This window comes from Trifolium pratense, linkage group LG1, assembly GCF_020283565.1.
Source record: "Trifolium pratense cultivar HEN17-A07 linkage group LG1, ARS_RC_1.1, whole genome shotgun sequence".
NCBI lineage: Eukaryota > Viridiplantae > Streptophyta > Magnoliopsida > Fabales > Fabaceae > Trifolium > Trifolium pratense.
This window is the reverse complement of record NC_060059.1, coordinates 12,302,314-12,315,979: the sequence shown is the minus strand read 5'-3', so window position 1 is coordinate 12,315,979 and position 13,666 is coordinate 12,302,314. Positions and strand designations below refer to the sequence as shown.

At 35.0% G+C, this 13,666-nt stretch overlaps 2 protein-coding genes across 4 annotated transcripts; both read right to left on the bottom strand.

Moving 5' to 3' along the window:
* Positions 1–882: 882 nt before the first annotated feature.
* On the bottom strand, positions 883–2,255 carry LOC123886172. 2 transcript variants are annotated; one of them, XM_045935576.1, is made up of 2 exons: positions 1,257–2,255; positions 883–1,153 (listed from the first exon to the last, which is right to left on the bottom strand). In XM_045935576.1, exon 1 carries the CDS (start codon positions 2,101–2,103, stop codon positions 1,297–1,299), a length of 807 nt encoding a protein of 268 aa, XP_045791532.1. In that variant the 5' UTR covers positions 2,104–2,255; the 3' UTR covers positions 883–1,153; positions 1,257–1,296. The 2 variants fall into 2 exon arrangements, with proteins under 2 accessions (XP_045791532.1, XP_045791485.1); XM_045935529.1 differs by having other exon boundaries at positions 883–1,157; positions 1,257–2,254.
* Positions 2,256–10,126: 7,871 nt separating this feature from the next.
* On the bottom strand, positions 10,127–13,467 carry LOC123886061. Of its 2 annotated transcripts, XM_045935422.1 has the most exons (4): positions 13,192–13,467; positions 12,651–13,000; positions 10,627–12,561; positions 10,127–10,522 (listed from the first exon to the last, which is right to left on the bottom strand). In XM_045935422.1, the coding sequence occupies exons 2-3, from the start codon at positions 12,995–12,997 to the stop codon at positions 10,653–10,655; spliced, it is 2,256 nt and encodes a 751-aa protein (XP_045791378.1). In that variant the 5' UTR covers positions 12,998–13,000; positions 13,192–13,467; the 3' UTR covers positions 10,127–10,522; positions 10,627–10,652. The 2 variants fall into 2 exon arrangements, with proteins under 2 accessions (XP_045791378.1, XP_045791418.1); XM_045935462.1 differs by lacking the exon at positions 13,192–13,467 and having other exon boundaries at positions 12,655–12,787.
* Between the last annotated feature and the right edge of the window lie 199 nt (positions 13,468–13,666).

Here is a 13,666-nt window from a genome sequence, read left to right as displayed (position 1 = left end):
CAACTCTAGTGTGGATTTCTTAGAAAACAAATCATAAGAACTTCAGTCTCCCCATACAGCCGCAAACAAAGGATCAACACACACAGGATTAACATCATATCACACATGACCATCCATCATCACATAAGAGTTATCACTCCGAAAAGACAGACAAGAAAATTTCATAAAAAATAAATGAAAACGACAGACAGGAAAATAGGTTGAGCATCTGTGAGGATGACAACAGAATCCGCGCCCAATATGAATGAAACCAGTCAAACCACCACTCCTGCAAAATATTGAGGAGTCCAATATGACAAGAAAACATTAACAGTACAACATCTAAGTGTTGCAGGAATGAAACTTTTGTGCATACACATTAAAATGCTTGAAAAGAACATAAACTTTAGCTTGCCCGGTTAGAAAAACAAAGACATCATCTTATTTCTCAGGGGCTAATGACAACTTGAGAATTCTTTTCCAATATAGAATTTTAGCTAATGACAGACAACATGGGAATTATTTCTCAGGTAGACTAATGATTGCCAGCATATAGAATTTTAAATTTGAGAACTCAAAATGGTCAAAATTAGGTCTCATACGACAACAATGCTAAGGAGATAATATTCGCCAAAAGACAATCTGAACATCAAGTGCCAATGCAGGATCTGTTGGTTTTTAACAGTTTATTTGGCCTACTCAGTAAACCTAACAGTTTATGTATCAAAATACCATTTCTCATTTTAAAATATGCAACTCATGGCTAATCAATCATGATATATGATATGCCCGAGTCTGAAATCATCCCAATTAAAAACATTGGTAAATCAAACCAATGAAGAAAAAAATTAGCTAAAATCACTGTGATTATAGTTATTTAAATCTCAGATAACCAGACTCTTATTTGACATCTGATAGTATATAAATGGACTAACGAGTAACAACATCTGATAGACTGATACTCTTAACACAATAAAAAGCTCAAACCTAATTACAGGCAGGCACATAAAGTACAATAAAATTGCATAATCACATTAGGTCGAAGGCTTTACAAGGGAATGGAACGGATACATGAAATGCATCATGTATATACTACATAAAAAGATCTAATGTGCACTCTTACACAGAATTTCGCAGCAGCACTAACTCTCGAAACAGCCACACCCTTGTCAATCTGCCTGCATTAAACCAACAAAAAAACAAACTTGTTAATAATATTTCAATCCCAAAACAAGCATCATTGCAAAAAATAAAACTTTATATAAAACCTCCCCAACCTTGATAAGTCTGAATTGTCGCCACAGGCTGTAGCAAATATTAAAAAGCCGATGTTTTAAACGGAGGACCAAATCTCCCACCATTATTACTATTCCCTATTCTTCCATCAATCCCATTAGCTCCAATATTGTTGACAACAACAGGATTATTCCCACTAGTCCCAATTTTGTTATTGAGAGGACCATTCTGGGACTGTGGATGTCCATGTCCATACACACCACTCAAGTCTTCATTTTTAACCACATTCTTGTTATTACTCGATAAATCGAGTGAACCATGAAGCCTTTGAAGTGCAAAGCATTGCTCAATAGCTTCCTTAGTCTTCTTCCTCGCTATTGCCGCCTCTTTAACAGCTTTTTCAGACCTAGCATTAAACAAAGAGAACTGCTTTTTCATGACAGAAGAAGCAATCTTACAAGCACATAAGAAAACCTTAGCTAGTTTTTCATCAACAGGTGATTCAGGAACAGGGAAGAAAGTGAAATTGGGTTGAGAGCAAGGAGGACAGTGATAGGAAGAAGGAGAAGGAGAAGAAGATAAACACTGAATGTGAGAAAGGGAAGAACATTTGACACAGGAGATGAAACGATGTGAAGAGGAAGAAGAAGTTGTTGAAAGAGGGTTTTCGAAGAATTCGAAGCAATAAGGACAAAATGTTGATGGATTGAGACGGAGAACACAGGAAGTGCAAATTCGTCGATCGGCGCCGCGAACGACGGCGTTGTGAAGAAGCCAACGCTGTTTGACATTGCAGTTGCAACAATCGCCTTTGACGAAAGGGAAGATGTTGAGAGGGGATTGAACTTGTGAGTCTGATTGAGAGGGTTTTGAGGATGGAAGATTCATAATTTTGGGGATTTGGGATTTCTAGGGTTTTGAAATTGTGATCGGGGGAATTTGAGAGTGTTTCTAGGGTTTGGAAGGAAGAAGATGGTAATTGAAACGGATACCTTACTGTACTACTCTGATCGCAATTTGATGATGGGACTCAAGTTTTTGTTGTTTTGTGCAACTCAATATTTTATTTTATATTTTTTTTAGTTTTTTTGGTAAAGTTTTTTTTTAGTTTGATTGATATGCACCGACAGTGTAAAATAGTTTTACACAATCGTCTAATAAAAAACCATTATTTAGTCATGTCATATCAAGAAAGTGGGGTGAAGTGGGGTGATGTGACGAAAAATATGGTTGGTATTGATTGATAGTGTATAATTATTTTACACCGTCGGTGCATATCAATTAATTTTTTTTTTTAATTTAAGAATTTAAAGAATATGCACGGTCATTCTTTTACACATACCACCCCACTCTTTCTCTCTTGTAACCAAAAAACATATCACCCCACTCATCTATGGTTATTTTTTAAACTAGTTATATGACAGGAAAGAGTGGTGATTTCTCATTGGATATCTATATAAACTTTCATTATAGTGTCTGCTTACCATCTTTAAACTCTTAGTTTAATAATATAGCCTCTTTATATAATTAGATTTTTTTTATCAAGTAGCCTAATGACAGATAAGACTCACACATTTAAATATGGAGAAACATGAAATTCGGGGTTCGAACTATGATCACTCCAATAATGTCTTGATAGCTACCATATGAACTACACTTATGAGACTTATATTACTAGATTTATACCAACAACTAATTTTTAATTAAGGACTCAAGGTTTAAATACAGTATAAAAAATATAAAAAATAATAATCAAAGATTGAATACAGTTTTGACCTCTCAAGTTTTACAATTGTGCGATTTTAATCCTCAAGTTTCAATTGTACAATTTTAACTCTTAAGTTTCAAAATTGTTTGGTAAGTTTCAATTGTGCAATTTTAGAGATATTCTTGTCATTTTGTGAGGTTATGAGACCAAAAAATTCATTTGGTCACACAACACAACATATAATTATCTTAAAATATATATTATTTAATTATTATTTTTTCTACATTCACTTTTTCTTGTGTGTGTGACCAAATAGAATTTTTTAGTCTCATGACCACACAAAAATATCTCGCGATTTTGACCCCGCAAGTTTATCTATTTTGTATTTGTTAGCCTTGTTGATTTTTTTGACTCAAAATTGATTATGTGGCATTATATATGTTTTAAAATTAGAAACTCTAGACAAGATACTTGTTTGTGGTAAGGGATAACAAATATGTATCCGCAAATATTTGAAAATAAAATCTCACTGCATAAAATGGCTAGCTTAATAGATACCCACAAATAGAATGAATAAATATTTCAACTATCTATCAGTTAAGGAATACGAAGACGGATATTATGATATTCATACTTGTAAATCTGTGTATTCTCTAGAAAAATAATAAAATTACCAAAATACTATATTGCATAACTATAAATCTATATGTTTTTCTGGTGAATTAAGAACATAATGACATCAAAAAGAATAAAGGCATGCCAACAAGGTTGACACACTTTGTAAACCCTAATCCCTGGCCAAGTGCTTATATATATAAGTACAAAAGGGGGGCCAAAATTCAAGGCGTTGTCAACACAGAATCGGTCTATGTGTCATCAACTCCCTACGACAAACAACAAGTAATAATGACTTTTTCAAGTCGAACAATCCAAAATCAACTATGATGAATGATATGAATATTGAGATAGATTCGACATAAAGGAAAATTTGAGAATTTTGTACCACAACGAGCTAATAACAAACCAGAGTGTAGAAAATAGCAAATGATCTCAACCACCAACATGGTAACGAATTCACGCATTAAAACCCTCTACATCGAACACGATAACAAGTATCAATAACACATTTCTAGCCAAACAATCTGATGCAATTTCAAGTCAAATGAACCCCAAAGGGATGGCGAAGAACAACAACTAAATCCAACAACAACACAACCAAAATCGCTGCAAAGCACCTTGAAGAAACAGATCTAATATATGAAAACACTTCATTCCCGATCCGGTCTTGATTGGGATAGCTATTTGTGACTATTGTAAAGCCAAACTCAAGTCCAATAATGGAACAACCTCAATTTTTCCATGGCTGCTCATACGAATAATTGCAAGAGTAACTCAAATAATGAAGTAGATAAAAGACTTAAAACAACATCATCAACCATGCATGTGACTACCCGTTCAGCAATAATGGCGGAAAAATTTGACCAACAGAAATGTCGGCAGGCGGTGGTGGCCATGGTTGTTGAAATGGAGGCTTTCGTTTCGGCATATGGACCACAAAGCTTTCCGTCGTTGTATGAATGTCTTTCAGCCAAGATGGGTTCCAATCTCCTGACATACAGTAGCACGTGATGTTTTGTCCTTATGGGATAAAGAAAGGACAAAATTGAAGAGCTTTCTTTCCCAACATTGTCGAAGTGTGTGTTTGACCACTGGTGGTTGGACATCGTGTCAAAACAAGAGTTACATGTGCGTAACAACACATTTTATAGACAACCACTACAAGAATTCCTTGAGATTATGACGAACATTTCCTACGAAAATTGGATTTGTATACCCTGAGAGGCCCGACTTTCAAGGAATGTTTCCTACGAAGTTTGTCAAAAATGTTGTCGGAATAGTCAGTTTTATACCTATAACCCTGTTCGTAGGAAATGTCGTCGGAAATGCTACATTTCCTACGAAAATAGGCATTATTCCCACGAAATATTTTGTAGGAAATACGAAGGATTCTTGTAGTGAATAATTGGACATTGCACAAGAAGATTCTGAATTTTGTTCATGTCTTAGGCCATTCAGGAGAGGTAATAGCAAATACAGTTGCAAAGTGCTTGGAAGATTGGGGGTTGGACAATGTTTTAACTGTGACAGTGGACAACGCACCGTCAAATGATCATGGGATCGATATTCTGAAAAAGAGGCTAAGATTGAGGAATACTTTTGTTTTGAATGGTGACCACTTTCATGCACGTTGTTGTGCACATGTCTTGAATTTAATAATTAAAGGCGGTTTAAAGGAAATTGATGCTTCTGTTGCTAGAATTCGGGATGTTGTTTAGTATGTTACGGCGTCTGCTAATCGGGAACTTGCATTTTTGGATTGTGCTAAAACTGTCCAGGTTGAATACAAGGGTAGCGTTATATTGGATGTTGGAACCCGATGGAATTTAACACATGACATGTTGAAGGCTGCTTTAAAACTTGAAAAGGCATTTGCTGAGCTTGATGCTACCGATAGTAAGTATCGTAAAGAGCTTGAGAAGCGGCAAGGTGTGCCTACCTTATTAGATGGGAGAAAGCACGTGAGATATCACAATTTTTGAAAATTTTTAAGGCTTCCACTTTGTGCATATCTGGTTCATCTTTTTAGATTGAGAGAGGAATTTTCAATTGGTTGTGCGATAAGAAAGTTGTGTGAATCTGATGATCCAAATTTATTTCATACACAACATGTAGCTTTAAATATGAGGGAGAAGTATGATAAGTATTGGGGAGGTTACGAGAAATTTAACATGTTGCTAATTTCTTTTGTATTAAACCTTAGGCAGAAAATGGTGTATGCAAATTGGTTTATTGAAATAAACTTTGTTAAACTTGAGGCTGATGCATTGTAGAAAAAATTAGATTTGAATTTGAAAGCCATAAGAGTATAATAATAGTGTTGGTGGTGGAGTAGGTGAGTCTGAACCAACCAAATATGTGGGACAAATTGGTAATCCCAACTATTATTATGGTCAGTTTTTGCAATCAACTTTGCAATCAATTGATATTGTCAATCCAAGTGGCTTCAAATCTGAATTACTTAAGTACTTTAATGATGAGTTAGAAGAAGATAGTCCTAACTTCGTTATCTTGAACTATTGGAAGGTGCATTCAAGTCAATTGTCAATCCTAGCTAACATTGTAAGGGATTTGTTAGTTATACCTGTCTCTAAAGTGGCATATGAATCTGCCTTCAGTACCGGAGGACAAGTGCTTGATGAGTATCGTAGTCGCCTAAGTACTCAAATTGTGGAAGCACTTATTTGCACAGAAGATTGGCTTGGCGGATCACCTACATCATTGCCTACCCAAGAAGATACGGAAGATCTTGAGAAAATTGAGTGAGGTAAGGTTAAATGATATTTAAATTATGCATTGAAGGTTAAATGAATAATATTTGTTTAATAGTATTTTTTTCAGATGTGTTTTCGCAAAACTTATCTGATGGAGTTAATACTTGTGTCAATATTGATGAAGATTTAAGGTATCATGTCTTTCCTACACATTTAGTTTCTTGAAAGTTTTTTGTATCCGCGTTATATTACCGAGACTTTATGCCAGGGATAAGAACATAATTTGTTGGATTGCATGCAACTAAAATGCCATAAGCTTACATAGTAGGCACCATTGTACTCTCTTTATCATTTGCCGGATTGTCCTCTAAATCATTATCTTCCATGTTTTGATCTGCTTTAAATTTGTTCTGGTTGGTCACTAAGTATCTGTTTAGTTGCGCGTTTATAGTCGCCAAACACGCGTTTTTCTCTCCAAACGCGAGTTCAACTTTTTCTATGATGTTTGGATAAACTCAAACGTGATTCTGCGGACGTGCTTTCAGGGCCAAAACGTGAGTTTGATTGAAGCTGGAAATCCAAGCTTCTACGTCAGATCATCGCGAGTTCAAACTTTAATGTTAGATGACAGTTGCTCAATTTCTCTTTATTCCCATGTTGTCCTTCAAAATAGCCATAAATATTCTTCTTCTTCACATCACCCAGATTCACACCTAGCTAGATGATAGTCTTTCATTCAGAAACCCACAATCACACAGATCTGGTTTTTTTTTTCCTTTGTAAATTGTAATTGCACAAATATTATGTGATGGAGAAATTGTACAATGAGAGAATAATATTGAGATATTAGAGAACCAAATGAGCAATAAGAGACCGGGAAATAAATATAAATGGTAGAAGTAAATGAAGGTTTTGGAGAAAATGGTGAAGGTTACGGAGAAATGGAAGAGAGTACACGTAATGGAAGACTTTGGAGAACAATATTATTCCATTATTTTTTTTAATTGGGCTGGGCTTAATGATTTTTGTTTATATATATTTGTAATTTGTTTTTTACTGTTGTCGATTGTTAATTAAATTTAAAACCCTTTTTGGTAATTAGCCACTCCAAAAACAATTTTGATTTAAATTATCCAAATAATAGGAATTGATGAAAATTACTTTTACAAAAACGTATCCAAACATAAATCAATTTTGTTCAACTCACTTTTAACCAAAATCAATTCTCTCAAACTCAATTCTCACAAACTCAATTCTCTTCACCGCACAACCAAACACACACTAAAGTTTCTTCAATGGCTATAAAGCTATCTCCTTATCAATTTGACCATGTATATGCAATGGCCATAAAGCTATCTACTTATCAATTTGACCATGTATATGCAGCTACTTTATCAATTTGACCATGTATAGGCAGATTTGCCTTTCTCACCACTTGTGTGCTTTTCAATGACTATAGTGTCATTCTTATTTTTCTTATGCAATTCAAATTTACTTGATTTACGTATGATGCAATTCAAATTTAGTTGATTTAAGTATGATGTATTTTACCAATATGATGTTGGGATAATTGATAACATAACTTTCAAGATACACTATGAATATCTTATGTGATTGGTTTCTTACAAATTTACTCTAGTATATATGTGTTGGATTCTTATTTTGTTATTAATTAGTTATATAGAAAATATATAAACATTTGTCGAAAAATAGAAAATATATAAACAACCAATTTTATTTTATTTTTTCACAACAAGAAAAATAGAAAATTGGATTCTTTTGACCAAAAACAAATGAAAACTGGATTTTCACTAAAAAACCGGTTTTGAAAAAAAAAAGTTATTAAATCAAAAATCAGTTTTCAAAACCAAAAACCGGTTATAAAAGTGGTTGGTTATGGACATAACCGGTTTTGTGAAAACCAAATCGGTTATGATATTTGGTTTTAATATCCGATTATGATATTTTGTTATGGATTGGTTATGGACGGTTATTTTGGTTTATCCATGATGCTCATCCCTAGCTAAAAGAACCACCAAGGTATATTCAAATCTAAGCAGACAAACAGATCAAAACCATCCAACCAGAATAAAACAAAACACGAGATCTTCACGAAATGAGAGGGATCAATCACAAACACTAACCTTCACAACCTAACATGAGACGGCGGCATAGGTGAAAAACAAACCGGAGGTTCGACAACCCCTAAGAGCAGTGTTTTAAAAACCGGACCGGTCATCAAACCGGTAAGAGTACTGGTTCATTGGTTCATTGGTCGAACCACTGGGTCACTGGTCGAACCGCACGACTAAACCGGATAAACCGGTTGAATAAACCGGTATCTATAATAAAACTATATAGTTAATAAACTAGTCGAACCGGATGACTCACACTCTAAAAAGTTATGAAAATTTTAAAATGTCATAATTTCACAAGTTTATTATTTAAATTCAAATTTTAAACATTGTCATTATACTTACAATAATATAGTACAAAATAAAATACAAATACAAATAAGTTTTGAATAAAGTCATTTCTATTTTCTAATTTATTTTAATAAAAAAGTAGATGGTGTAAGAAAGTTGAGCAAGTTTTTAAGTAATTTGTTTCTCCCTAATAATGGTTTAAATTTCCCCCACTCTATGGTTTAAAACTTTAAATATCCCCACGTTCTATTATAAAAAAAATTCAATGATAAGTGTGAGTATTAGAATAGTACTCATTCTAATAAAAAAGAACAGTAATATAAGTCAACTCAATACCCACTTCTCTCATTATTGTATATGGGCTGTGCTTAAAAAATAATATATGGGCCTAAAAAAAAGAACCCAATGGCCTTGAAATAAAACCACCAATTGAGACAAGTCATACAACCCTAATAATCATTATTATTCTTGTAGCCGCCTACCACTTCTTCTGGTCCATCAGTTTTCTTCTTCACTTTTCTCTTCCCTGTTTCTACTTCTGTTCCCATAACATACATTATTATACTTATGAGAAGTAATAAAATCATCATGAAACAAAGAGAATTTTGACTCTAAAATTACAAGATTAATCTATGTTACAGTTTTAATCTTCACTTTCTTTGTTTCTATTTAATTTCTTCTAGATCTGTTCAGTTTCATATATTGTTCTTTTTTTAGAAAACTGAAAAATTCTTCTAAATCTTCACTTCCTTTGTTCATTTTCTATTTAATTTCTTCTCCATGTTTTGACCGTAAAAATGTTTGGGTTATACTTTTTTTTTTTTTTTTTTAAATATGCATTTAAACCGGCCGGGTTTGAAAACCGCCGAGTCACCGGTTTTGTCCGGTTTTTCCGGTTTTGTCCGGTTCACACCGGTTTGATTACATGTCCGGTCCAGTTAACGAACCAACTCGGTGACCCCTCCGGTTCACGGTCCGACCGGTTCGACCGGCCGGTCCGGTCCGGTTTTTAAAACACTGCCTAAGAGGTTATAGGTGACACGGTTTGGAAACTTCGCACCCCCACCTCTTATCTCTAGATCTTTGCGGTTGTTGTTTGGATGTTGGAAGGTGGAAACAAAGAGGTGGGTGGGGCGGTAGAACTACAAGAGAAAAGGGTTTGAGTCTCTCAAATATAAATCTATCCAAATGAACGAAATCTTAACATAATTTTCTAATTTGTGTTTATTATTTAATTAATAATTTTGTTGTTATCAAAAGGAGAGGAAGTGAAACTTTGATTCACACAAAATGTGACAGTTTAGATTTGGAAAAGCTCAAACAAACATCAACACTACTTTTTCCACCTCTAACATCAGTCCAATGTATGCATCTAAAATACTCACCAGATTTGTGCAGGCTGAATGCATTCGTCTAAATTTAAATATGTAGTACCTCCAAAAACATGCAAGAACAAAAAAAAAAATCCATTTATTTTGAGAAATAAAGTTCCTAACTCAATATTTACATAGTTACAGAATTGGAGTTTACTTTACATAGTTATAGGATTGGAGGATAGAGTGGTCCTGCGCTTATTTTATTTGCCACTCAAATATGTCAAATCTGGATAGTTAAATTTCAAACAAATTAGGCCAAAATGGTTTCCAAGTACAACAACTAATGAAGTTAATAATTTACATCATCGAACTTAGACTAGCAATACAACTGCAAGAGAATAACAAACCAAGTGCTATTCTTCTTTATTAAAAAAATAAATCTAAGTACTACTATTCTTAACTCTAAGTACTATTAAGCTCAACTTATTGTACAGCTTCCTTTGCCATCAATCCTTAGTTCAAACTCTGTTATAAAATTCAAAAGGGTAAATAATAATTAGTTAATCACCACTATTTGCAATCCAAAAGATTGGGAGTGGGGTGTAAACTCAAAGGAAGATGACACTTACTGTGTCCAGCACTATAATTCCTCCTTTCAAGTATTATTGAGATATAATTCCTCCTTGCAAGTAGACTTGTTGTGCCCTAGTCCCTTGCATCGGCTGCAATGTAGATCACGCTTGACTATGTCTTGAGACCCATATCGTTTTGTAGCTGGTCGGCCCGGTGGTCGTCGGGTGGGAGGAGGTGTTACTGTTACCAAAGGCTCTATTGCAGCCGGTACATCCATATTCACAATCGGATTTATACATTGGGAGTAAGTCAATCTGTAGCTTTCAGTTGTACAGTATCTAGAGCAAAAATCATAAACAGACCGGCCTATCGCAACAATGACCGCAATGGCATGGCAGCATGGTACCCCACTTAGCTGCCAGGTTTTGCAACTACATTCCCACCTGTCAATATCGACTAACTCAGTCGTGACACCACAAACTTCGTATGTACTATCGGCAGATAATATAACTTGAAGTGAAGGACTATTTTGACTTTCCTTTTTAAGCTTCTCTTCCATGGATGGACTCAGCCTAGTCGACCACGGATCGGATTCTGCCTTTCTGGTAATAATCAACTCTGTAATCTTACTCCTAATAACATCAACCATCTGTGTTATTGGTAAATCATCCGCTTCTGATGCCCAACAGTAGAACAGCTCCCCAAAGTTTGAAGTCATGTGATTATACCTAGTACCCTGAAAGAATGAATTTGCCCAGTTCTGGGGATCACTTTGCATTATCCAATCATAAGCTTCTACAGAAATCCTTTTTAAGTTCTCCATGCAGTTCTGAAAGCCTTCTGGTTTGGGTGCATAAGCAGCAGCATATAAATCCTCAATCATGAGTCGCTTTACCTCATGAGAATACTGCTCTTTCAAGTCTCTAAAAAGTTGCTCAGTTAAGTATCGCAGGCAGTACGCATGAAATGAACCTTCAAATATCTCAGCAATCGAATTTTTCAGTCCATTTTCTTTGTCAGCTACAAATGTTATGGGAACAGATGTTGATAGCTCTGATTTGAGTTGAAGCAAGAACCAATGCCAACTATCATCAGATTCAGCGTCAACAATGGCAAAAGCAACAGGGAATAAACCATCGTCTGCATCAGCAGCTGTTGCAGCTAACAACGCCCCTTGGTATTTTGACTTCAGTGGAATGCTATCAAGGAAAATCAGTGGTCGACAACCTTGTTGAAAGCCATACAGCGAAGCATGAAATGCTACAAAGAGACGATCAAAGCTCGAGTCTTCCTTAGTAGTGTACAAAGCTAGACTTCCAGGATTAGACTCCATTAATTTTTCACAGAAGAAAGGTAACTGACTATACGCCTCTTTATAAGAACCCTGAAGCTGCTCCTTTGCAATCTCTTTCCCACGCCATGCCTGAAAGTAGTTAAGTTGAATTCCATATTCCTGCTTGATGTCATTGACAATATCCTTGGGCTTGTAGTCTGGAAAAGCTTTCAACTTTTCCTTGATAATACTAGCCACCCAACTCCTAGTTGCTTGATGCCCTGTTGTTCCAGCAGCCCCTTCACATGTATGTTCTGAATTCATCTTTTTTATGCATATCAACTGAGTACTTGACAGCCTCGACGCATGAATTCTCCAAGGACAACCTTCCGCTTTGCATTTAACAGTCACTCGATGACTATCATTCTTTTTATATTTAAAAGCAAACTGATGAGCAATAGCAAATTTACGCAACGACTCTCGAAATTCATGTACACTGTTGAACCTTTGACCTACACCAGTGATAGTATTCTGCCATTGTTGTGCCCCTTTAGCAAGCTTCTCCTCATTTGACGAAAGACTCAACAAAGGAGGGATATCCATATCTGTATCCATTTGAATGGTATCATGAGAAGCAACAGGTAGAGCATAATCAGGATCTGGATTCAAAATGGTATTAATCGGCAACACTGTTTCAGACAAAGTTGTTCTACTCGACCTAAAAAACACCGAAATAACAAAATTAAACACTAGAAAGCCCCAATGAAATACCAAAGAAATATATCAGCATAGAAACAAAGAAACTACCTACTGGCAGGCAAGGTTGAGACCTCAAGTGCAAGTGGCTCTTCAACAAAGATATAGATTTCAACAGTACTCGAATCACGATGAAACTTAACCATTCTTTGTAAATCCTTATCATTGGAAATTGAAATGAGAGTAGTCTTGTTACCAGGAAGAAAATACTTGATAGCAATGTTACTAACATTAAAACTAAACATTTCTGCTATTTCAGCCTTAAAATCTATAAATTTCATTTGATCATCAATATCCATAGCATGAGCATCACCACCTTTATATAACAAAGTACCATCATTTGCAGTTTCAAATTTGCCTCCTGACTGACAAATTGCAATTGTCTTCTTATCAGCCATGACCTAACACATAAAAATATCATCTTTTTATCAACAAATTTAAAAATCCCAAATTTAAAAATTATAATAATTCCCAAATAACTAAAACATGTAAAACTATGACTAAGAAGACAATTAAATCATAATGGATAGCATAAATTTCAATAATTTATGAATTTGAATGGCTAATTTGAAAAATCATCATTAACCCTAACCTAGGTTGCTAATTGCGCCGCTTTAGCGCCAAATTGGGGAATGACGGTGCGGTGTGAAAATCTGCTGCGTTAATTCTGTGGTGCACTGGAATCGAATTCGAGAGATTTTGAAGGGAAAAGTGAACGGCTTTGTCACTGTTTGTGGCGGCGGAAGACGACGGATTCCGCCTCTGTTTTCCGGGCAGTTGAGTTCATTGCTGTGACTCAAACTTTGTTTTTTGTTTCTGATACTACAAACTGCTGAGTTTTATTGTTTTTGTGTTTTTGTTTGTTATGATGGGTTTGTTTTAAGAAGGGCTTCTTCAAAATTAAGTGGGTTGGGCTTTGGATTGAAAATCCCTGTTGTTTTTAAATCTCAAATATAAAATAGGTTTGTAAATTTTTTATTTGATTATATAAGAAAAAACAAACGAAAAATCAACTGAAATAAACTAATTTCGTGAAAAAGATGGGGATCTAGAACCATGATTATAGA

Coding starts and splice junctions, on each gene's coding strand:
- LOC123886172 (XM_045935576.1), bottom strand. CDS start 2,103: ATGAATCTTCCATCCTCAAAACCCTCTCAATCAGACTCACAAGTTCAA.
- LOC123886061 (XM_045935422.1), bottom strand. CDS start 12,997: ATGGCTGATAAGAAGACAATTGCAATTTGTCAGTCAGGAGGCAAATTT. Junction 12,562..12,650: donor TCAACCTTGCCTGCCAGTAG/GTAGTTTCTTTG, acceptor GGTGTTTTTTAG/GTCGAGTAGAACAACTTTGT.